The 26,026-nt window shown below is 34.9% G+C and overlaps 1 protein-coding gene across 1 annotated transcript; it reads right to left on the reverse strand.

Annotated features, from left to right (window-relative positions):
* Nucleotides 1-10,993: 10,993 nt before the first annotated feature.
* On the reverse strand, nt 10,994-23,081 carry LOC148939098 (uncharacterized). Its single transcript, XM_089107329.1, has 3 exons — nt 22,910-23,081; nt 14,871-15,041; nt 10,994-11,235 (listed from the first exon to the last, which is right to left on the reverse strand). Exons 1-3 carry the CDS (start codon nt 22,953-22,955, stop codon nt 11,009-11,011), a joined length of 444 nt encoding a protein of 147 aa, XP_088963455.1. The 5' UTR covers nt 22,956-23,081; the 3' UTR covers nt 10,994-11,008.
* Nucleotides 23,082-26,026: the final 2,945 nt, after the last annotated feature.

Genomic DNA, 26,026 nt, shown 5'->3' on the forward strand with positions numbered 1-26,026 from the left:
ATATATTATATATATATATTAGTTAAGTCTTAAGTATAAATAAACTTGGTTAAGGTATTATCCGGGGGACGGGGTTATTTTCCGGGGGAGGGGCGGCGTAGAATCGCAGAGGAAGGGGGTAAACGCCTAGAACCATTTTATCGATCCCTGCAACCAAGATTTAATTAACGTTTGAAGTAATTCACGTTTACATAGATAATCTTTTCCCATTGTCTTGCAAGGAAAGGGGAGACAATAAGGAGGTAAATAACGAAGGAAAGATAATCGAGGAAAAAAGAGGAAATAAGAATGCTAAGAAGAGTCGGGTATAACTATAGACTCTTCTAACAATTAAATAAAAAAAACGAGTTTTTTTAACTGAAAGTAAGGAGCGACATTAAAACTTAAAACGAACAGTAATTATTCCGTATATGAAAGGGGCTGTCCCCTCCTCAACGCCTCGCTCTTTACGCTAAAGTTTTATATTGTTTTAAAAAATAAAGTTGTGAGACAGAGTCAAACTTTAGCGTAAAGAGCGAGGCGTTGAGGAGGGGACAGCCCCTTTCATATACGGAATAATTTCTGTTCGTTTTAAGTTTTAATGTCGCTCCTTACTTTCAGTTTAAAAAACTTGTTTTTTTTATTTAATTTCTGATCGTTTTTTAGTTAATGCAGCTTTTATTTGCATAAAAATTTTACTTTTCTTTTGCTAAATGGATGTCTTTACAAATTAACTTACGTAACTAATTTATATATTCGTATATTTTTCTTCTGGCAAAAAATACAAAGTTGCAGATTTTTGCAGATATGAGCTTGAAACCTATGTAATAGGGTTTTCTGATACGCTGAATCTGACGGCGTGATTTTCATTAAAATTCTTTCACTTGTAGGGGATGTTTCCCCCTCTTTAAAAAATCGAGTAAATTTTCTCAGGCTCGTAGCCTTTGATGAGTAATACTAAACTTAATAAAATTTATATATTTAGGATCAGCATTATAAACACATTCTTTTGATACATTTATTGACATCAAAATTTAGTTTTTAAAATTTTCGATTACTATTGAGCCGTATCTCTTGTTTTTTTATTGTTTTTTTTTTATTACGTATATGTTATTACTTATATGAAGGGGTTCTACCCTTAGTCAATAAAAAGCTCGTTACGTTAAAATTTAAAAAAAAATTTTATTCACAAACCCATGAAAAAAAAAGGCATTTTCTTACGAAGTTAGCGAAATTTTTAACGAAAAAAAAAAAAAAGTTTCGCTTAAAGTGCGAGTTTTTGACTTGGGGGAGACCCCCCTCACATAGGTTATAATTTCTCTTCTTTTTCATTTCTAATCTTCCTTCTTACATTTCAGTTGAAAAAAATTGTTTTTTTTTATTTAAATTCTGATCGTTTCTTAAATAATGCTTGGACGTCCGGTGCCCCCGTCATAGAAATTTCCCTTACCCCAAAGAAACATCCTCCACGTAAATATTCTCCAGAGTAATCCCCTCCACTCGCCCCCCCCCCTCCAGAAAAAATCCTTCCTGAAAATGGTTGTATACGTCCCAATAACCAATAAATAATGCTGGCAAGTCCGGCGCCCCCTTCAGGTCAATTTCCCGTCCCCCCAGAAAACTTCCTTCATGGAAAGATCCTTCCATATAGTCCCCGACCCGCGCCGACTCCCCCCTCCCAGAAAAAATCCCCTCTGAAAAAGTCTGTATACGTCCCAATAACCAATACTATATGTTAACATTGAGTAAAGTTCATAACTTTCAGCCCTCCCCCTGAGGACTTTGGGGGATCAAGTCATCCTAAAAGACATTTTTATCATATTTTCGACCATGCTGAACAAAATGGCTATCTCAAAATTTTGATCGGGTGACTTTGGGAAAAAAATGAGCGTGGGAGGGGCCTAGTTGCCCTCCATTTTTTTTGGTCAATTAAAAAGGGAAATAGAACTTTTAATTTCCGTTCCAATGAGCCCTCCCACTATATTCTAGAACCACTGGGTCGATACAATAACCCCTGGGAAAAAAAAACAAAAAAAAAAAATAAAAAAAAAAACACGCAACCGTGATCTTTCTTCTGGCAAAAAATGGAAAATTCCACATTTTTGTATATAGGAGCTCGAAACCTCAACTGTAGGGTTCTCTGATACGCTGAATATGATGGTGTGATTTACATTAAGGTTCTATAACTTTTAGGGGGTCTTTCACCCTTTTTTCGAAAATCAGCCAAATTTTCTCAGGCGCGTAACTTTTGATGAGTAGCAATAAAATTGATGAAAGTTATATATTTGAAATCAGAATTGAAATCTGATTCTTTTGATATATCTATTGGTATCAAAAACCCGTTTTCTAGAGTTTCGGTTACCATTGAGCCGGGTCGCTCCTTACTTACAGTTCGTTACCACGAACTGTTTGAATCTTGTACATGAATTAAGAGATGGTGTGATCTGTTCTACATCAATTGGTCCCCGTGTGCTGCCTATGATAGAGATATCTTATGACTACTCATGCACCTTTCATGGCAAGGCTCCACCTGACTCTTAAACGAGTAAATCCCATCTGACTCTTAAACCACTATGCCTTCTCAAGACCAGAACATAATTTGCACTTTACTGAAAACCAATACATTTTAAATGTTTTCTTTTTTTAACTTTAATAAATAAAAAATTATCAAAACTTTAAGGAATAAAAATCAGTAAATATATATTAAACAGATAATCCACGGTAATTTGTTTTTTTTCTGTCCAATATTAGGAGACTGTTATCCCTGTTTAGGGACAATATACTTTGATCTAAATATTTGTTTGAGTACTAGGGACTCTTACCTTATATTCTATAGTCTTACTTTAGATGGGGAGGTTTTGGGGTACAAAAAAAAAGTTCAAAGATTTGTTCCTAACTTATTATTTAATTATAAAATACATTTTTTAAAGTTATATAATCCACATGCATTCATCACTCAAAATTAAGTTGGATAAAAAAAAATTTATCTCTTCAAAACAGTTTCTCTTCTGTCGGCTGCGATATTTTTTTACATCTTGGTGAAATGGCAGTTTTGAGTGGCATAGCAAAATAAGAAGGAAACATAGCTGAATTGTTTTGAAATAATTAGGTTTATAATTAACTAGTAAGTTTGAAACCAACATTTTAACCCATTTTTATATCAAAAAACTATAGAAAGAAATTATTATTTTCCAGGGCCCGGTAAAGTCTTAAATTTAAATTTTCAAGAAGAGCGAGTACCACATTCAGAAAGAGAAAAAAAAATAAAGAGAAAGGGTCTATTTTTTTTATTTATAGGTATTTTATATGAGCTGCTCCACCTTTACCGGTTGTTCAAATTATTTTATACATTATAAATCAGAATTTGGACATGTTAATAGGCTCAGTACAATTTTCTTGGGCCTTTTGTGGGATGCATATCTAATTATTAAAATTTAATTTGTATAACAAAAATTTATTGAAAATTTATAAATGTAAGTTTTGTCTAAGTTTTTTTTTTCATAAATTTTTTGATAAACACTAGAGGGGAACGGGAGAGGCACATACTTTAAAAGACCTTCCTGGAGCACTGTTTAGGCTCTGAAACCATTTATGAAAGTTTTATTCACCTAACTTGACTAATTTCTAAGATAGACAAATGCCCAAGATCTAGAACGTCACCTAATCTACTGGTATATTTTCTTTTTCCAACAGTATTTCCGCTCTACACTATAGCCTACCTTCATCAATTTAACCCTCTCTCCTTCTGATGTGGCGAATTGCCTCCATTATAAAATCCTTAGCTAAAACTGGTTTTAGTTGGAAAACTCCGAAAAAGTATGTAGAATTCAGGTAATTCATATAGAAACTACTGTTTAACTAGCTAGGAAAAATTCGGAGGTTTTGACCCGATTTACCACACTATTCCCATTTTTCCAATGATAATTTTTCCCAGATTTTTACTACAAGATATTGAAAAAAAGTCATCTCAATGAGAATAATTTAAGAAAAAAAACAGCAATTTTTTTATAAAACTCATTAGAATTTTGAAAAAACAGTGATATTTTTCCTAGTTAAACAACAAATATTTGCCGAGTTTTAGCCCAATTTGCCCCTTCAAATGGGATTCTTCCTTGTAATTTTCCCCCCACAAAAAGTCAAACTCCCTTAAATGTCCCACGGGCTCCTGCACGCCTACCTGACCCTCCCTCCCCCCCCGTACACATTCTTGCCGTTGTAACTAAAAAAACATAACACCCCCCCCACAAACATCACTGGTCATCAAGTTTTTCCTGCGGGAAAAAAAGCTACTATATTTTATTTAATAACCCCAACGTACCTTATGTTATTTTTTTAGTTTTTGTTTTTTTTTTTATCTTCTCTTGTGATGAATATAACGGTTTTTGGTACAGGCGAAATATCAGCGTTTTTATAAAAATTTCTTCGTTTATATCTATTTGCTGGAGTGTCGTATCTTGTATTTTCATTGAGTTTCTTTCTCTCTGCTATTTTTTTATCATGGCTGGCCAGTTTGGCTTAAAGTATTTCATTCGAAAATTATCCTCAGCAAATTTTCGCTTGAAAACAGTCTTTAAGCTCTAATTGTCTTTCCGATCATGTCAAAAATCCCCTCTTCCACATAAATGTTTTTGGAAAAATCAAATAACACCAAATATTTCCCCCGAAACCTCTCAACTTGCAAAATAAATCTGAAAAATTAGATAGAAAGTAAGAAAAATAAAAGGAATTTTGAGTAGGACTTTTGGCAAGTCCCCTTAGTATCACCCTTAGAAAAATACACCCACTAAAAAATGTGCAAACTACCCACTCACAAGTACCACACATAAACCCTGGTCACATTTTTTATCTTAAAAACTATCCCCAGGGGCTACGGTGGGTCTGCTATTACCCAAGTCATAGTTTTGGAACCTTTTAGCCCAGTTGAAAAAACTTGTTATCTCACATTATTGATCGAACTATTTGGAGAAAAACGGGAAGTGGGCTGCGGGGTAGTTGCCTTCAAACATTTTTATTCACTTAAAAAAGGGCAATAAAATTTTTTTTTGATTTTAAATTTAGCCCTCTCTCGATGTCATATAACAATTGTTCAACTAAACTCACCTAAAAGGAAAAAAAACAACAAATAAACACGCATATGTAATTTTTCTTATATTAGAAATACAAAATTCCATATTTTTTTATATGGGAGCTTCGAACCTCTACAGTTGGGTTCCCGGATGCAGTGAATCTGACAGAGTGATTTCATGAAGATTCTTTAACTCTTAGGGGGCATTTCTGCCCTTTTACAAAATTAGACAAATTTTCTCGGGTATGTAGACTTTTATGAGTAAAACTATGCTTAGTGAATCATATTTATCTGGAATCAGAATAGAAAGCCAAATATTATTATATATATTAATATCGAAATTCCGCTTTTTGGAGTTTTGGTTACTATTGAACCGGGTCACGTTCGTTATTTTTTAAAGGTAAAAATCTTTCCGATCTATACCACGCCAGCGGGTTTTTAGAGTTTAAAGTTAATATGTATTAAAGTTTAAGGGGCAAATCCAACACGCCCTTTTACACAGAGGAGAAAGAGCTCTGATCTATACAATATGCCTCTTGTCTACGTGTGGAAGACTGTTTTTTGATTGGAAATTTGCATTAAATTTTTCAATATGACACATTCATTGGGATTTATTTAAGTAAAAATTATTACAGGCGGGAAATTTTAATAGTAAAATTCGAAAAATAATAAAAAATTACGTAAAAGAAAGAAAATCATTTTTTTTTTTTACATGAAAGGAGGCTAAATAAACTTCTATAGGTAGTTTTTACTAGAAAAATTTAAATTTAAAAATTTAAATAAGATAGTGAAATTACAAAAAATCAGTTACCTTTACTCTTTCAAAATTAATTTAAAATGATGAATTAAGTAATGCCATAACATTTAAGCTGTAACATCAAAATTACTTACTGGAAAACAGCATGAGGAAAACGTTGTTTAACTAATCAAATCTCTGTACATTTCAGGAAACTAATTGTGAAATTACACTACATTTCAAATACACACATCACCCTATGCCATATACAGATATGACTGGTCCTCTTCCCTTCCACTCTTTTAAAATCCGCCAGTTGTTTCCCCCACCCCCTTAAAGGAACGCCTATTATCATTCCATCTTTTCTTGTGACATTCTCCCGCTCCTTTCGGTGGCAACCTCCTCTCGTCGCGCCATACATGTAGATGAGTCAAGCGCCATCATTGAACATCTATTTGTTTTTGTCCCTACCAATTGTGCCTGGGTCATTTCAACATATCTCTTATTCTCGACCTAGAAATTGAAATAGAACCAAAATATAGCACAGCGTACGGTTTGAGCTACCCTCAGTAATATTGTTACCGAGAACAATTTATAGCTAGTTTCTCTAGAAAACATCTTACAGATTTCCTCAGTTTTTCGAATGCCCATTCTTCAGAATCATACCTGACAACTACCACCAGTATAGCTTCAAATATGATTCAGTATGTGTGACGGATTACAGGGCAAAGATAGGCCTCAAAGTGCGGAAGGGGGATATAAAGATTCTGCTTAAAATTTCGTCAGGGTGCCAACACACAATGACCAATAAGCGAAATAAAGCCCCCCACCACATCAAGGCTTTTGTACGGTTTGGATTTCTTTGGGAGGGGGGGGGCTTCCATGCCCTGCACTGAGTTGTGTCCGTGGGGGCGTACCCCTCCTAAATGTCTACCCCTGTGTGCTAAAGTTATATAATACTTTTAGAAACCCTCTTATTCTAATCTAACAGATATCGTGTTTCAGGTTAGGTTTTTCTTTGTATTTAATAGAGTGCATTATCACAGCATTAGTATAGCAGAATCAAACGTTCAAAAATAAAACCATACTATATGAAGTCCTGAAAGGGTTGCACATGCACGACAATATGTCTAAAAGAAACCATAATTCCTTTTATTTTTAAAATTTGAATTTAAACCTACAACAGAATAGAAAATTAAAAAACAGTTAAAGAAACAATTTTCCTTGTAGTAAGAGCTTTTAAATCAGCTCCTTTGACTTTTAGTGCCATCTGCTCCAAAGTAATTTTCATTTCTCTGATCTAGTGCGTACAAAATTTACTTATAATTTTTTTTTTTTCATGGAGGGTATGCAAGCTATAGAAACGAATTATTTAAAATGCGATTTTTAAAAAAACATAATATTTGGCCATTGTAGGAACATTTCAATTATTGAATTTTAGAAATTATATTACAATAGCAAGATTCTAAGGGAACAATAAAAAAAAAGGCAATAAATAAATCGTTGAAGCGAATTAGCCTTTAAAATCTTCACTTCTCCGCAGCATCAACCTTTCTGACTGAAAATTTAACAAGTAATTGGAGCTATCTCACCAGATAGTTTTTAGTACTTATTATTGCGTCATTCCAAATTCATTCCATTTCCATCCCCATGATTCCAAATTCAACCTACTTAGTCTTCTTGATATTCATTCTTAAACCTACTCTCCTACCCTCGACTCTCACAACCTTTAACAATTTATTTTCTGCGTAAATCTCTTACGCACTAGATCAGATAAATAAAAATTACATTGAACCAGATGGCACTAAAACCAAAGGAACTGATTGAAAAGCAAAAACTAAATGGGAAATGGTTCTTTTAATGGTTCTTTAATTGTCTATTCTGTATTATGTTTAAATACAAATTTGAAAATACCAAGCAACACATAGATAAGTGGGCAGCCTCTTATCAATATACACAAAAATTCCACTTCGTTTTAAGTTCTAATGTTTTTTCTCACTCTTGGTAGAAAATTAGTTTATTCAATTTCTGATAGTTTCTAAAAATAATGCAGCTCCTCCCCTCCAGGAATTTTCCCCCATGGGAAGCTCCTCCCGTGTAAAATTCACTCGTAAAATTGAATATTTGCTTTAAATTCTCCCCAAATTTTTTCTCTTCGCAGCTCTACCTAGAAATTTTTTTTTTTAAATACTGCATACTCAGTCATTGGGTGAGATGGTATTGACTTAAAAAACAATATATAAAAGCTGTCCCCTTTTAATGGAACACCCCGGCTGTATGCAATCACCACCAGGAGAAATAATTGAAAACGAGAAAATTCAGAACAATTTTGCTTGGGTCAAAGAGTCCATTTTCCCTACAAAAGTAATTAAAAAAATATTATTAGGTTGGATTCAAAATTTTAAGAATCATTACCAGGCTTAGCAGGAACATAATTTTTTGTAGGAAATAATAGTAGACTATTAATTCGCTAAAAAGTCGTGTTCCTTATCAGCTTTCTTGAGACTTTCTGAACCAGGAAGATCCTAAAATCATTAAAGACTAGTTAGGTGGGATGGGCTTTTTAAAAATTGGTTGCATGCAAAGGCAAATTTTATCAAGGTCGCATGATAAAATTTTAACCTAATTAGGCTCCTATGTCTATTTTACACCAAAATAACTTGGCTAAAGAATTATAGGATATATGAGAAAATAAGTTAATGAAATTACAGAAAATCAATGACCTTTCCTCGTTCAAAATTAAGTTAACATGAGGAATTAAGTAACGCAATAATAGTGAAACTGTAACATCAAAATTACTTACTATAAAATAACATGATGAAAACTTTCACTAAATTAAAAAAAATCTTTAAATTCAATTAAAATAATTTATAACAATAAATAATTTTAACACCCCATATTCTATAAGTTTTTAATGTGTCTCCCCCCCCCCAAAAAAAAGCGATTTGAAATATCTATAAAAAAATACAATAAGTAAAAACCTGACAAGCCCAACCCAAAAAACCTTTTCACATCGGATATAGACGTTAATGTTAACAAGAAATTCAAAGAATTTTAAACTATGCTGAATAGAGTGGCTTTGTCACTTAAAGAGGAGGCTAGAACTTTTAATTTCAGTTTCAATGACTCGGTTCGACAATTGGTTCGATACGATTACCTCATCGGAAAAAAATAAGCACGCCTCCAAAATCTTTATATAGTGAAAAAAAGGCTGCTATATTGGAATAACAAGCCTTTGCGATGTATTAAATGCATTAGTCTAACGACTGAGGAGCAGACGAAGCGGTAACCTCTCTCATAAGTGGACTATTTCTTCCTCATTTTAAGTTTTGCTCCTAATTTTCATTAAAAAAATAGCTTTAAAAATTTGATTTCCGACATTTTTGCAAATAAGGCCTTAAAATTTCCCCCTTCCTCACTTTGGAACAATGAAAGGACCAAATGTAAGGTACTTGGAAAAGAAGACAATGGGTGTTTTGACTGGTTTTTTTTTTTCAGAGCCGTAAAATATTTTTTTGAAATTTACATTATATACCCGGCTAATCGGTAAGATTTCTGATATCAATTATAAAATAAAGTTGGTAAGTGTGGTGATACGGTTGGCCTCTGATCTATCTATCAGGCTAGTCGGCACGTCAGTTTGATCGGCTACAAGAATTAACAGCCATTTCAACCAATTGTCTTAACAATTTCCACCAAACTTTGTAAGAGTCCGCAAACGCATCAGTTTTTTGGCTATTATCGGCTCCAACCCAAGATGTTGTTTAATGTATTTTCCAATCACCTCTTTTGGGGCTTACCTAACAAAATACCCTGGGAAGGTAAAATTGTACACTGTAGCTTATAGTTTTTGGGTTGAAATCTACTTTTCTCTTCAGTGTAATGGAATAACCCCCTACTTTGGCCTCCCAGTTTTATTCTTGTTTCATCAGAAGAATATTTTCTAATATCTAACCATTTCCATTCTAGATCTATTAGTCTGTATTGGCACTCGTTCTAAGTTTCTAAATTTGTCTTTCTTTTAATTCTACATTTTTAACGCAAATTTTCCAGAGGTAACTAAAAATCAGTCAGCAATAGCCTTTTTAAGTTTTCTACAATTATTCTTTTTTTCTGTTTCCCTGTCTTTCGTTTTCTACAAGTCCTTTGTGTCCTCAGTCGGCAAGTCTTCAATCGAATTTTGTGCATAGCAATTAAAGATGGATTGAATTTTGGCTACCTAGTTTCATTCTGGTCAACCGTTTAATTCAGTGAGTTTTTTTTCCCAGCTGATGTAATACAAATGCACATCTTGGTTTTCTATTATCGGTTGAAGGATTATCGAGTGCACTAAATCTATAAAAAATTATTGTGGAGGTGCTTTGAAGCTCTTTCTGCGACTATGTCTATCATTAGCCTCTTTTTCTCTGTTTCCCTGTCTTTCGTGTAATTCCGTAAAATCTACATTCGTTAATATTTAGCAACTCCCCACCGAAGGCTGAGGTTATACAGCCTGAGTAATCTGGATTTCCGTTTTCATTAAACGCTCTTATTTTATTTTCTGAATCTGTGAGCAGCGTATTTCTTTGCATGGCATATGACCAATACAAATCAAGCGAATCATTTTGTTTCTGAATTGTGTCTATTGGGTGTATTTCTCTAGACTTATGTGTATTTTTTATCTTTTTCTCTTTCTCTACAAGGGTCTGCATAAACACCAGCTTCCACATGTTCTTGGTACCTAATCTCAAGACAGGTGATGTTAGGAAAGGAGACCGATCAACTGAATAGATTCAACTGAAAGACGGAGGAGGATTTGCTGGAATTTTTTCCAGAGAAATTACAGATTCTTTTGGGACTGACAATATTTACATCAGAAAGATGTACAAGAAAATTGGTTCTATCCAGATTACTAGGTCTATTATAAATGAAAGATTCAGATTGCTATGACATCTTCTGTGGACGAAGGATCACAGATTGCGAAAGATCTTCCATTTCGAAAAATAATCTAGGGCCAAACATATAGTACGGTCGTCTCATAATGGTCTGGGAGAAGGTCGAAAGGATAGAATTACAAAAACTTCTTTGGGAGGGTGTATAGAGGGAGCCTTTAAATGAGTAGGGATAAAGGAGTAGCGTTTGTAGGTCTCTTGGCTTCAGGTAGCTTGGTTCTTCATTCAGTCATAGGTAATAGCTTTCAAGTTATTCAAGTAAATTCAAGTTACAGTTTAATATTTTACTTTTTCTAGTCAAATTGTAGTCATTGTTGCCTTTTTAGTTGATCCCAGGACTCTGAATTTTTTACCTTGATCACTAGTAGATGTCGATCCAAATTCCTGAGACTCGGGTTCAAGTTTACGTGGAACCAAAATGCTGAGAAAAGTAATCATCGAACCATCTTCAAGTTTGGGAAACAAAAAAGGGTCTGAAATGTCAACCTGCTTCTTATTGTCACTTCGTAAAGCAGTTTCAACTTCTAAAAAGAGAATGAAAAGAGATATAAAAGAAGTTTGACAAGAATGTATATACATTTTATGAAAAGAAAATTCAGTAGATACAGACATTTCAGTAAAAACAAAGTGATGCATATAGAACACCTTCTTCTTTTACAAAATGATTTGATTATTCAACCAAATAAGTTTCCTCTAAAGTTTATACGGCCGCATTTTCCATAAAAACCTTATATACCCTGGGGCCTAGCTTACCCCGTGTAACCTTACCCTAGGGCTCTGAGGGTTTTATCAACCCCGAAGGCATTGTGATATAATCTTTGGATTATCTTGAGGACAATGGCTATCACAAATTTTTTATAATACACAGTTTAGTAAAAAAAAGGCGTTGAGAGGGGGGGGGGTGCCCTAGTATCGTTTTGACTCTTAAAATGGAGAACTCGAACTTTCAATTCCCAATCAAATGATCCCCCTTCCAAAGTTTATACGACCATCCGCTTCCAAAAAACCTTATGTGCCCCTGGAGAATAACTTGACCCCAAGATTTACGGGGCTGTGTCAACCACAGAGACATTGCAATATGATACATGAATTATTTTGAACAAAATGGCTATCTCAAATTTTGATCGAATTCATTAGGGAAAAAGGGCGTGGGAAGGCTAGTTAACCTCCGATTACTTTTGACTCTTAAAATGGAACTAGAACTTTCAATTTTTAATTAAATAAGCTCCCTCCCAAGATTATACGACCACTCCTCCCATAAAAACCCTATATGCCCCCAGAGCATGGCTTACATCACTTACTAGGGGGTTGTGTCGGCCCCAAAGTTTTTGTTGAGTAATATTTGTAATATGTAGAGCACAAGGGCAGCCCCCAAATTTCGGACTGAAGAATTGGGACACCATGGAGTGAGGGGGGGGGGCTAAGAGCCCTCCCATCACGTTTAATTCTTACAAATAAAGTATAACTTTAAAATTCCAAACGAATTAGCCCACTTCGAAGTTTATACGAATTACCCTTTCCTTAAAGACTGTATATGCGCCGGGGCATAAATTTCATCTGGGGCCCCCCCAGGCTCGTGGTGGTTGTATCGGCCCCAAAATTTTTTTATCTGATCTTTGTACTATCTTTAACAAAATAGATATGTCAAAATGTTTATAGAATTCATTTGGGGAAAAGAGGGCATGGGAGGGGAGGGGGAGGCTAGTTACCCTCCGATCACTTCTCATACTTAATACGGGCACTAACAATTTAAATTCCTAATCAAATTAGCCCCTTCCAAAGTTTTTACGACCACCCATTCCAAATGTCGCAGGGTATAGCTTTCAACACGTCTCATCAGGCTCTGGAGGGTTTGTGTCGACCCCAGACTTTTTTTTTATCTGTTCTTTGAACTATCTTTAACAAAATTGATTAAAAGGGTTGCATTTTAAGAAAAGAGGGCAAGGGGGAGAGCTAGTTGCCCTTCGATCACTTCTCACCTTAATAAGGGCACTAAATAATTTTAATTTCCATTCAAATGAGCCCCCTACAAAGTTTTTAAAACCACTCCCAGTGTATAACTTTTAACACATTCCCCCAGGCCGAGGAAGGTTTGTGTCGACCCAGGAGTTTGTGTAATCTGATCTTTGATCTATAAAAAAAAGAAGGATATCTAAATATTTGATCGGATGTGTTTGCAGAAAAAAAGGGACGGAGTGTCTAGTGGCCCTCCCATAAATTTGACTCCTAAAAAGAAAAAAAGAACTTTTAATGTCCAATCAAATAAGCCCCCTCCAAAGTGTATACACCAAACCTTCCAGCTAAGCTTAATATACCCAAGGGGTATAATTTTCAACACGTGCCTCCGGGCTCAGGGGAATTTTGTTGACCTCAGAGTTTTTATCTGATTTTTGAACTATTTTGACCAAAACGGCTATCTCAAAATTTTGATTGGATGCATTTGAGGAAAAGAGGGCGTGAGGGGGGCGAGTTGCCTTCATATCTCTTTTTATTCTTAAAAATGGCACTAGAACTTCCAATTTCCAATCGAATGAACCCCTCCCATGTTTAAAACACCACACTTTCCATATGAAGTGCCTCTGGAAAAGAAAAATTTGAAGCCTTATGGCTTTTTCCATAGACAACGATAAAACATTGCCTTTGATAACATTGCCGTGGTTTGTACTTATTCAGGAGTCAAACGAGGTTACGTTTTATGCTCATCTATATGGATCAGTTTGATGGACTTTGTCCAAAAGAACACCATAAAGACTATAAGAGAGCATGGAATCAAGTAGAGAAAGTAAAACTTGTCCCAAACATATATTATGCTAATGATTTGACGGTCCTGGTTGAAAAAGTAAGCAAAATGATAGATTTTTTTGAGGTTCTGAGAGGTAAGGATGCAATAATAATTTTGAAAATTAATATTAAGAAGACTAAGTTACATTAAATCAAAATCAGTAAAAGTGAGGAGTAATACTGGATAACGAGAAGATGAATCAAACAGATAGATTCACTTACAAGGGTCTTAATATTACTAACGATGGTGGATGCAATGGAAATATTAAGGTAGAATAACCTCGCCCCACGGTGTTTTACAAAAATTAAAAATGTTTGGAAGAATAGAAAGATATGTCTGCAAACCAAGATTAGAATATTGGAGGCTAATGTGCTAACAGTGGTCGAGTATGGGTCGGAAAATTGTGCGGTACGAAAGACGGAAGAGGATTTATTAGGTTTTTTTTCCAGAAAAACTTTGAACAGATTCTTTTGGGCACCCGACTGACTGACCGTATTTTGATCCACAAACTGTACAAAAATTTGGTTCTATTCAGATCTAAATTATTTGGAAAACGTATTGCTTTCCGTTTCTTTTCACTAATTTCAAATTTCTTGATTTCAAAGATATTCAGTTGGTTTCAATAGAGAAGGATATAATACAAAGATCTATTTGTTAAAAAACTTTCAAGGCTCTAAAAGCTTCTTCTTTTTCTAAGTACTTTCCTTCATGCTTGTATGTCGTTTAATTGTAGACTATTAAGTGAGATACCAAAATTTTTTAGCGAAGCTAAAAAAACTGAACATACAAAATAAACCTCAGATTCTATCTGCCATAAATAGAAAGTCCAAATAAGACGAAACTGTCCTATTATTTCAAACAAATTGTTTAACCAGTATCAACCTTTTTCCTTTTTCAAGTCCAAGCACAATGATTTTTATGATGGATGGGACAAATTATTCACCATTTTCCTTATTTTTGGGAACTAATGAGAACGTTTAATACTAGCGCGGATCCAAAAACTTTGTTAGGAAGGGGGAATACCACACTTATTTCAGTCTAGTAGAGCTAAGATTGTTTTGTTACTTTCATTTTTAGACCGTCTTAACGTTTCAAGAAATATTTCGGGAGCGTGTTTCAAACCCAGCTTGCTTTTCCCCTAGACACAACCCTGGTATATACTGAATAGTAAGCATCTACCAGGTTTAGTAATGGGCTCTAGTTTCTGCAGACATTCTTAGTCTCCCTTATCCCTTTACTTTAAGAGTCCACTGACGGAAAAAATTTGGCCTTTTTTTTACTTGATCCCTATAAAAGTAAGCAAACTAGGCAGCTCCAAGCTTCTGAATATGCTAATTAGAATGTACTGTGAAAAGTGTCCCACTCTGAAATCCTTACCTTGATCAGTAATAGACATGGAGCCCAATTCCTGAGACTCAGGTTCAAATTTACATGGTACCGAAATGCTGGGAAAAGTGCTAATCGGACTATCTTCAAGTTTGGGCAAAATAAATAGAGCTGAACTGTCAACCTGCTTCTCAATGTCACTTCGTAAAGCCTCATCAACGTCTAAAAACATGAAATTAGAAGGGATATAAAACAATTTAAACAAAAATGTATATACATTTGAAAAAACAGTATTCAGTAAATTTAAGCAAGGATGTAGTTCCAAAAAACAAAGTATGTAAACAGAACACCTTGTTCTTTAAGAAAATTTTATGTAGAGAGATCCCCCAAATAATAGAAAACAGAAGTTCCGGAGCCATGTGTGGCTCTTTAGTCTTTTAAGTGCGGCTCTGGCACAAACAACCACGGAAGGCGCAATAAAATTTCCATTAAAAAAAGAACTTGGTAAGAAAAAGTTGTATTTTAATCTGATGACCTCATTTCTTCTATAAATCGAGAACATAAATAACTTTTTGTTTACGCTAAAAGATTTTAAGAACAAAAGTAGATATTTTGAAAAGAATTAAAGTTACCATTATTCTCCAGAACTATTAAAGATAGAACAATTGTAATTTTTTCCAATATAAACAAAACAGCATATTGAAGATCTCAAACTGGTTTCGGCTTAATAAATAGCGACTGACAAGTCTTGTGACATAAATGATGCAGCACAATTTCACTTTTTGTAAGAATGTCTCATTCATTGCCTAAATAAGAACTTTTAGGATTCTTACCACTCAAAGGTCAGACCCGTGAGAAGTGCTGTAATCGAATGTATAGATAACCATCATATTCCCCTCAATAAAAATTGTGCGGAAATAAACAGATGGAGCCGAAAGTAAGACCTAAGTAAGAAAAAGGGTCTGTTGCTATTTTAAAAGAACATCAATCACGAGATACTTATTTGCCATTTTATCATTCATCAAAGCGCATCGGACCCCTCGTCCACAAGATTTTCAGAAAGAAAATTTTTAAATTTATGGAATTACCGATTAACAGTTAGAACATCTGAGATATTGAAGTTTTATTCCCAAGTAAAAGAGATATTTGGATTTGAATATTATTTTAAACTAGTATTGACAGCGGAGACATTAAGTACTTGGTTTTGGATCCGGGCGAATTGCCTGCCACTAAAAAATGAAAAAAGATGATGTCCAAGAAAAAAGATGGCCCCAGATGTAGATTACTCTTACCCCAGATGTAACCTAGGTCTTGATGATGTGGCATATATTCTCGACGAGTACCAGCAACTTTCTTTTAAGGGGAAAGTAATATTAGGATGGTAACTTCGAGCTCCCGGGGATCCTGCAGACGAATGTAAAATTAACGATCAGGCTGTTATGTAAACATATCAATTACACGCTGAAATTCATGACTGAAACTGGATTTTTTTTTTTCTTACTGTGGGGGGGGAGGAGTGTCGGAGTGTAGTTGAATTTTATTTTTGATTATTTTTAATAAAAATGTGTGGCAGTGAATATTTCTTGTATTATAATAAATTATTTTTTTTATTGCCATTTTAAAATCCATTTTGGCTAAAGTTCTTAATAACCTCCAATTCAAATAATTTTTATTTGAAATCGAGAGTGAGTACCCTGATTTTCTGCTTCATAACAAGGTACGTTGGTTATCTAGACGGAACGTTTTATAACGTTTCGTGTCCCTTTTTCAGAAATTAATGGATTCCTCCTTGAGAAGGGCGTTCCAGAACTAACAGACGATCAGCGGATCCAAAAGTTAAATGTCATGGTAGATGTTACATTTCATCTAGATCAGCTTAATCGTAATATACAGGGGAAGGAAAACTTAATTTTTTGAAGTTAGAAGAAGCAATAAAATTCAAAAAAAAAAATTAATTTTTGCTTTGAATGACCTGGAGAGGAAAGACATGAGCAGTTTCAACAATTTGAATAGCATTCCTGACTCTTACAATCAGCTGAAAAACTTCGTGTTTGCCGTTCTTTCCCTTTTCGGTTCTGCATGTATATGCGAAAAATTCTTTTTTAAGCATGAACATTATCAAGAGTAAACTGAGAGGTCAACGAGAACTTGGAATCATGCAAAAAGTTAAAGACAACAAAATAAAAACCTGCCTGACTTAAACTTTACAAGGAGATGAAAGTATACTGTTCTTATTAATAAATATTTTATAAGTATAAAATTTAGTTTAATTTAGTGTACTACTTATTTAGTGAAAAAAAGTGGTAATGTGTATTATCTGGTACACACCCGAGAACAAACCTGTTTTATCTGTCTGTATTAAGAAACAATTAGCTTACGGTCAGTGGAAAACAAGCGGGTGACAGAATACATAGGAGTTATATAATTTGGGCTATATATTTACACACTAAGGGGGTTAGGGTAAAGTATTTGGACAGCGTGAAGTTGGAAACGAATTCTTACTTCATAATATGCAGAATAATTATGCAAGTATAACACATTTTGCATACATACCCGCAATATTTACCCCTCCCCCCATAATGTGCACATATATAGCCTAAATTTGTAAATAAAGTATAGTATTGTCATGATATTTTGATATATTTCATCAGGATTAACCTAACTTCACTTCCCGAGTGTGTACCATGTAATAAACAAATACTAAAAAAGTTAACTAAAGAAAAAGATTTGGTTCCGATCCTTTAAAAATTATTGTAATGTTCATATTTAGCTCTTTGGCTAATAATTTTGCCAACCATGACAATTCCAACCCAGTAAGAATTTCCCTTGGACCATTTCCCTTAACATCTTCACACGTAATATTTAATTGGAAAAGAGAAAGTGAGACAAATAGAAAGAGCTTTGAATAGGTATTGTGGCAACAAGCCCCAGTGTAGTATTTACCCTGGAAAGGCAACTCCCCGGAAACTTCCTTCACCAAAGACAAATTATCTCACTGAGTAATTTTAAAATTTTGATCAAACGAAGGGAGGGAAAAAAAGGGGCGTTCTAATTTCAGTTTGGATGATCCCTCTCCCAATAGTCCAGGACTATTGGTGCGATACGATCACCCCTGGAAAAAAACACGCATATGTGATATTTCTTTTTGGCAAACAATACGAAACATCACATGTCTGCAGATGGGAGCTCTAAACCTTTACGATAGGGTTATCTTACACGCTGAATCATATGGTGGGATTTTTATTAAACTTTCATGACTTTTTGGGGTGTTACCTCTCTTTTTGTAAAATCAGGTAAAATTTTCTCAGGCGTGTAGCTTTTGACTGGTAAGACTAAACTTAATGAATATTATTTATTAGGAATCATTATAATAAGCCAATTCGTTTGATACATCTATTGACATCAAAATTTCGTTTTGAGTTTCGTTTTTCATTAAACATAATCAAAAAATAAAATATGATTGGTAGCTACTTTAATGGTTTGTTTTTTTAACGAATTTCGTAAACACTGAAAGTTTTTATATAGACGTATCTGTCGTAACTTTAGTCCAGGTATTTCCGTGTCTGATAAGTTTTGACCATGTTGACCTTTATTCTGCTTTGTAGTATACTGTATTGATAAATCATGAAATTTTACTCATGTATCAGCAATGGTGCAGAGTAAATTTAAGACCCTACTATTTCAAGGGCAAGGTAGAAATCTTTCTTCGCCCCCTTCTCATCCTGATCATTGAACGTTTTACCTCCCCTCAGGTTTCCCTCCCAGCCCGATGTGAGACACAAGAATACTACTACTAAAAACTCATAGCAGCATCAAGCCACCTGAGGCGAGCACATCTACGCACGCTCCACCATACCACTCTAGTCAAAACCCCCTTTTTACACCTTCCCATAACGGTCCCCTGTCCTTTAAATCTTTCTTTAGGAGATCGTCCCAACCAAACCGCAGTGAACTATGCAAAGAAGTTTCTCTCTGTCCATAGAATCTAATCTTGTTCCATAATCACACCCTCACACACCCTTTTACTCCAATCAACCCTCCCCAGCACCCTCTTGCTGGTTCTTCTCCCAAGCGCATTCCCCTTGCAACTTTAGTTACGTCTCCAAAGTCTATGAAGTGGCCAACTAGTTCGTGCTTTCATCCTCTATTTGGCAAAATAGATAGCTCCTTGCCCAGACACACTGTTCTACTTCCCTTTTCCCTTACCATCGTCCCTCCCCCCAGTAACCCTCCAAGTTTTACTTCTTCTTACGCTATCCCTATGAGCCCCCCCCCCCTTCTATTATCATTTATTCTCTCGCAGCTCCCGGGTCAATGCGATGCACGTTCCTGCCATTGGACAGTATACTGCCGGCAACACTAAATTTTCTACCTTGATGTCAACTCGAAAACAATATCACCTTCCTTCTTGCTCTTCATCTCTGTCCAAGCCCTTTCCCCACTTGTCAACGCCGTTTATGATGTCACCCATAACTCTTCCTTTCTGAAAAAGTACCAGCAAGTAAAATTAAAGTCTATTGACAAACACGTTTCTTATATCTCTTTTGATTTCATAGTTTTTTAGTTACAAACGCCAAAAGTTTACCAAACTGGAGGTGCTACGAGAATTAAATCGAGTAGAGACTATAGCAGCAACAGAAGTACAGACCCATACCCCAAGAACCCATCACTTGTCAAAGTGTTCAGTCTATTACGATCACCGTCCACAGATCATCAAGTCAGAAATAAGGCGGTAATGTCTAGTTTTTTTTTACAAAGAGTAATCTTTACCCCAATATTACTTCTGTCCTTAGTTTACTGGAGTATTATTGAATCCTTTGGCTAACTATTAAGCTATAAGTGCTCCGTCATCCTTTTAATATCATTGCAATAGCGGTCTTCTATTACCCGCCGATTCCAAATATTGATGCATAGATTCATATAGAAATTTTAATTAAGTGCTGATTTTGTAATTTCTAAGCATCCCTAAGTCAATTTTTTTTCAGTTGGGAATGCCAAAATATCTAAAAAGACTTAAATATAAACTCTACAATAATAAACCAATCAAAACACTAATTAGAAAGTAAATAAATATTTTATGTATGTATAATTATAAACTGGATGAAGCTAAAACATCAAAATTTTAAAAAATAAACTATTCCTGTGAACATCTAAATATACATATGAAAAAGATTAAATTATAGTGAAACTAAGAGAAAAAAAATATTTACTTCTTAAAAAGAAGAACAAATGTATATTTTGATACACAAAATAAAACAGAGAATTTATTTATTTATTTTAAACACAGTTAAAGATACTTCATTAAACAGACACTAAAGGCCGACAAACGATTAAGGACTGTGAACCTGCGGATTGATTTCTGGAAGTGAATTTCGAGAAGAGAGCATAATAGAGATAAGATAGTGATTTTTTTCTTGATGTTTATTATTCAAACAAGTATAAATTAATATCTCGTGACCAAAGAGCTGTTCAATGGTATTTGTTTTGCTGATTGCTCTTACAGCAGTATAAGTCTTCAGGAGCATCGTCAATAGGACGGCGCCTTGTGACATTTGTATTTTTATTACTATTGAAATAAATTATAATAATCAACGTGTTCACATAGAAATCGAAGCTGATTATACTAGATAGTATATTCTTAGAATAGTTAATATTTTGTGTGCTTGTTCTTACTGATTGCTTTCTGAAAACAAGGTCAAATCAATAGTGTCAGCCAAAACTAGTTTGAAGTAACAATCTGTGAAAACATATTTTTTCATGGATCATCCTTCAGCTTAAAACACAATTTATCAACCATTTACATATACAAAAAAACTAATAAACAAAAAATCAAAACCTCGCGAAGAAAGACAAACGAGGACAATTAACAGCCAGTGAAAAAATTGAAAAATTATGCAAATATTTCGGTCAAGACCTCCGCTTGACCGTCCTCAGTGCAGAATAAAACTGATAAAAATATACAAACCAATACCTTCATAAACTCAAAACACCAAACTAAAATCTGAATGACCCTTTCTTAGTAACGGTGAAAGGGTAACTGAATATAAAACACAAGTCTAAATGGCATTTCAGAATTTCATTTTGCGTAAAGCACTTTTAAAGGCTGATCGCTTTCCAGTTTGATTGTTATCGGAGACTCTATTCGATTGCACAATATAACTTTGTGGATGTATGTAAAAACGATCAGAATTAATAATTTTGTCATAAATGGGACTTAGAAAAATTTCTCCAGTGTCTCTATTGAGAGCTACCTTTTGGTGAATGTGCTTTATTATTTCAACTGCCTCCCTGAAAACTTGCGTGAGACCTTCACAACTGGCACTTATCAGCTTGAAAAATAAACTAAAGATAACAGGGACTTAATCGAACTTCATCATTGAGGCTTATTTAGGGAAGCCAACTACCTCCTATTTTATAATTCATTAGTGAAGAGTTGGTGTAATGATGCTTCAAAGGATAGAAATGAGAGGCTATCAATTTCAAAATCTACATCATTCATTTACATTTTCCTAGGATATGCTACAAAAATCCCAGGGTGACATCTTTAATTTTAGGAGGTATTAACCTCCTAAAATGAAACAGATGAAAATTATTGAAATGTTAAGTTTTTATGGTTGTATAATCTGCAGTTAAAAGTAGCAAAAAAAAACAATGATGTCAGGCTTAGTTAAGTATTGTATAAATCAAAGTTAAAATTTACTGATTTTTAAAAAACATCTGGTTTCATTTGTATCTAAATAGATTTTTGTCATATTAATACTCAATTGTCATAAGTAGAAACAGGAAACAGAAACCAGGTGACCAATTCATTCTAAAAACCAGTTCAACCAAAACAAGTTATTTTAAAATATCATGTAGAGATTATCTCACCCTCAGCACTTGAAGGAGTGTCACATATTGGAGGGTGAGGTGCTCCTACAGTTTTCAGCCATTCAGAACAAACAATTGAGTCACTAAAAAGGTGATGTAAAGTGCTGCTATTTTACTGGCTTGGTTTTTAGTAGGAAAATGAATTGATGGAAACACATGAGGTAAAGTAAATAGAGGAGGATTGGCTAAAAAAATAAGAAATTTTAATAGCAATATCACCCAAATCAATCAGTAAAAAAAAACCTCCCTAAAATTTTCTCTAGCAATACAATGGAGCCCATGTGATTACTGTAATGTATAGTTCTGGTATGTTGTGATGGCATTACAAATGAGTTAAAAGATTTTCTTCCACACATTTTGAATTGATAAAATATTTTTTTTTATGAAAAGCAAAAGAACTTTCGTTTTCATAAAACAATTATTATCATCACTTCTACTGATCCTCACAACAGTCAAAGCATGAGATATTTGCAAAAAAATGCCCATCTTACCAGTCACACAACAAGAGCATCCAAAACTGTGACAAGATCAGACATATTTATAATATGACACAAGCTTTTAATAATTTCTCAACCAAAATTATTGAAACTCAAAAATGAAAATGCAAGCACAAAACACATCCAACCGAACTTCAAAGACCCCAGGCTACAAAGAGCAACCAAAACAAAACTCCCTCAAACCTGGGCACCCTGCACAGAATATTTTCAAATGATGTAAATATACTTTTCATATAGTTATGCAAAGAGTACTGCATTGCAACTTTTATTTCATGTCTCATGTCTTCTGTGTTTTTTTTCTTTAATCCGTAATTCTGTCAGAAACCATCAGGATTGACATTTGGCATATACAATATTATCTGGTTTAGACAAAAAAAAACTAAATCTGATCCTCAGTTAGAAAATAAGGTCCTAATTATGACCTCAACTCTGGTAGTATTTTTGTTTGATCATGCATGTCTGAATTAATGAAGGGAAGATTCTTATTACCAGGTATTATTTGTTTTTTAAAATTTGAGACTTAAGAGTCTATAAATTAAATTTGCATGTTTTAACCTAAAAAAAACAGATTTATCCTCTTTGATTGTGACTGTTAGAGAAATGTGTATATTAATATAAAGTTTGTTTATTTTATTTTTTAAATTAAGATAAATAGATAGAAGAAAAAGAATGGGAAATGTTTTCCTTCTATATTGTTATCAGAACAATAATTAGATAACTTACCATTCTTAATATCAGAAGCTTCAGATAGAGTAATATTTTCTGCCATATTTGGAATTAGATGTGAGTCAATAACAGATTCATCCAATGCACTTAAATGCTCTTATAAGATGTAGAATACCAATAACAACACTTGGAATTTGTCCTCCTTTTTACACAGGAGATCAAAAGGCTCCTAGAAATTAGGCAATCTTGTCGCGAGTGAAAGGATGGGCCTCTAACAGTGAGCTTGTGAAGGCAAGAGCAGCTGCCAAGTTCTGGCTGGGGGTTTGGCACGAGTGCGACCGGCCAAGAAGCGGGGTAGTCAATGAATTGCGGGTTTATACAAAACGGCGGTTCGCGAAAGAGCTACGAAAACATCGTAGTAGCCTCAAACGGGAAACAGTTTCAAAAATCATGGAAAACCCTAATTTGGTCTGGAAGCTCCGTGCCAGGCCTGTAGAAAGTACGGGACAAAATGCTAGTGATATAGATGAGGAAATATGGGTAGATTATTTTGCTGCTGAATTCTCCCCACCAGATGAAGTGAAAAATAAAAAGTTTAGTGAAGAGCTCGATCAGCTTATGACGAAAGAGCATAATTACCTCGTGATTTCTAGTGCGAAAATAACCCACCTTTGTCAAAAATTAAAGAAGAAATTATCCGCTGGTGCCGACCAAATCTGTGCTCTACACCTACTGAATGGTGGTCCAGTTCTATCGGAGCATTTAGCAATAGCTTACCAAATTATACTAACACATGGTATTGTACCGGATATTTTCTGTTTAGGTGTGATCACTCCAGTTTTGAAAAAGGGTAAACCTGCTCATGAACCATCGTCATACAGACCCATTACTGTATCATCTGTGTTTTGTAAGCTATTTGAAAAGCTCATAATTTCGGACATTAAAGCTAGTTGTAAAGTGCCTCCCCACCAGTTTGGATTCCAAGCTGGCTTAGGATGTGCCCATGCCTTGCATGTAGTTGCAAATGTTCTACTGGATGCCCACATTTCGAAAGAAAGCCTAGCGATAGGTGAATATGATGTACGGCGGGCTTTTGATTCAGGTATCCATTCTCAGAATATGGTTGAGCTGAGAGAGTCCGGAGTTGACCGTGCTATTGTCAAACCCTTGAACGACATGTATAGTAGGCTCAAGGTCCGTATTAAACTGTCAGGTAAATTAAGTCGTAGGTTTGCTGTGGTGAAGAAAGGTATAAAACAGGGAGCCGTATCATCACCTGATCTGTTCAACAACAGCATATCGACGACCCAGTCAAAAGTGGCCCCTTGCTGTATTTTTAAAGGCATTGACGTGTCCCTAGTTGGGTTTGCAGATGACCTTCTAAACTTTTCAAGAATTTTGTCTTCTTTGGAATCTAACTTTAATATTTTGGAGATGGAGTATGATGAAATTGGGTTGAGTTTTAATGTGACAAAATGTGAAGTACTGTTATTTAACTGGAATGCCTCTCAACCCGAAATCCAACTAGGGTCACAGGTGGTCATGCCCTCTAAGTCAATTGTATACCTGGGTCTGCCGATCGGTGAAACTCTCCAGCATACACGAGCACTACTTGTAAAGCACATCGAGAAGAAGATCAGGTCAGCTTATGGAGCTTCGGTTTCCTCCAAGCGTAATCTAAATAGGTCGCTGCGTGCACAAATATTTGTTGCTGTTGCCTTACCCCATGTTCTTTACGTTTCGCCGTTCTGGAAGTTACTTACAAATTCGAATAAAGTAACTATAAGAAGAATATTCTTCAGGTACCTCAAGTTCCTACTTGAGATGCCATTAAGAACAAGTAATTCTTACCTAATGAGGCGGTATTCAGTACCTGATCCATTTACTGCGGTGGAAGCGTGTCTTGAAAAGTACCGTGATAGAGTAGAAGCGAGTAACCACCAGTGGACTGCCATTCTTACATAGTTGTATTATAGTTCCTTCGTGATTATTTTCATTTCAAGAAGTTTCGTTGTGTTTTGTATGTGCGTTTTATTCTCTTTTGTTTTTTATCCGTCTTTTGTTCAATTGTGACGGGTTTTTCCAATATATTCATTCATTCATTCATTCAATAACTGATGTTGTAAACTGTAAAGCAAAAATTATATTAATAATAAAAAAGGATGAGGTTCACAAAGTTCAACAGTCCAAATCATTAGAATAATATTAGTTTTTTACTGTGTATTATTAAAGAGAGGAGAAAATAATGTTTTAAAAAATTTATTGAAAAAATCTAACTGTATTGCTATATTTAAAGTAACAAAAAACTTAAATTAAAATTGTAGACTAATAGCTCTTTACAGATTGGAAACTTTTGAGCACTAGAATACTGACAATTAAAGAATAAAATGTAGTCTAAACTAGAGTCCAACATGATGTTTTGTAGCTCATATCTCTATAATATCCTTTCTCAAAATCCAAGCAAAATAAACAAGTGAAAAATTATATGATGAAAGAGGTGACCTCTTCTACAACATACCAGTTCATGGTCCCTTGGTGTCACCCAAGGGCCCAAACTAGGCCCAACACAGTTCAACCTCTATGTAAATGACGCTCCTGTGGTGGTCAAGAATGGCTTGGAACTGTATATGGGCAATTCCAAACTCTTTGGTCCAGCAGCCTCTACAGAAAATTTCTCTTTTCTGCAAGAAGATCTCAACAACCTCTGTCTGTGGGGAACAGCCTGGATGCTTGAGTTCAACCCATACAACGACAAAGTCCTTTATCTTGGTCCAAACAATCCCAACCATAGTTACCACATGATTGAATCTGCAGGTGCCAATATACCCATTCAGAGTGTCAAGGAAGAGGGTGATCTTGGGGTATTAATTGACAATAAACTTAATTTCATAGTCACTGTTGGAACCAAGCAGCTAAGGCAAACAAGGTCCTTGGTTTGATCAAGCGTTCAGTGTTCAGTAACAAGTCACCAACAAAAAGTTATAAAGAAGCTGTACACAGCCCTTGTTTGTCGCCATCTCGAGTTAGCCATGTTGGTTACCAGCACACACTTTAATTGTGACATAGAGAAACTTGAGAAGGTCCAGCGTGGAGCAACCAAGCTCTCTTTTGCCAAAAAATAAATCTCCTAAAAGGAACAGCTAGAAAACCTTGACCTGCCTACCCTACTCTACC

Source organism: Artemia sp. Qi Xiang Cuo, unplaced genomic scaffold, assembly GCF_049724085.1.
Source record: "Artemia sp. Qi Xiang Cuo unplaced genomic scaffold, ASM4972408v1 HiC_scaffold_22, whole genome shotgun sequence".
Lineage (NCBI taxonomy): Eukaryota > Metazoa > Arthropoda > Branchiopoda > Anostraca > Artemiidae > Artemia > Artemia sp. Qi Xiang Cuo.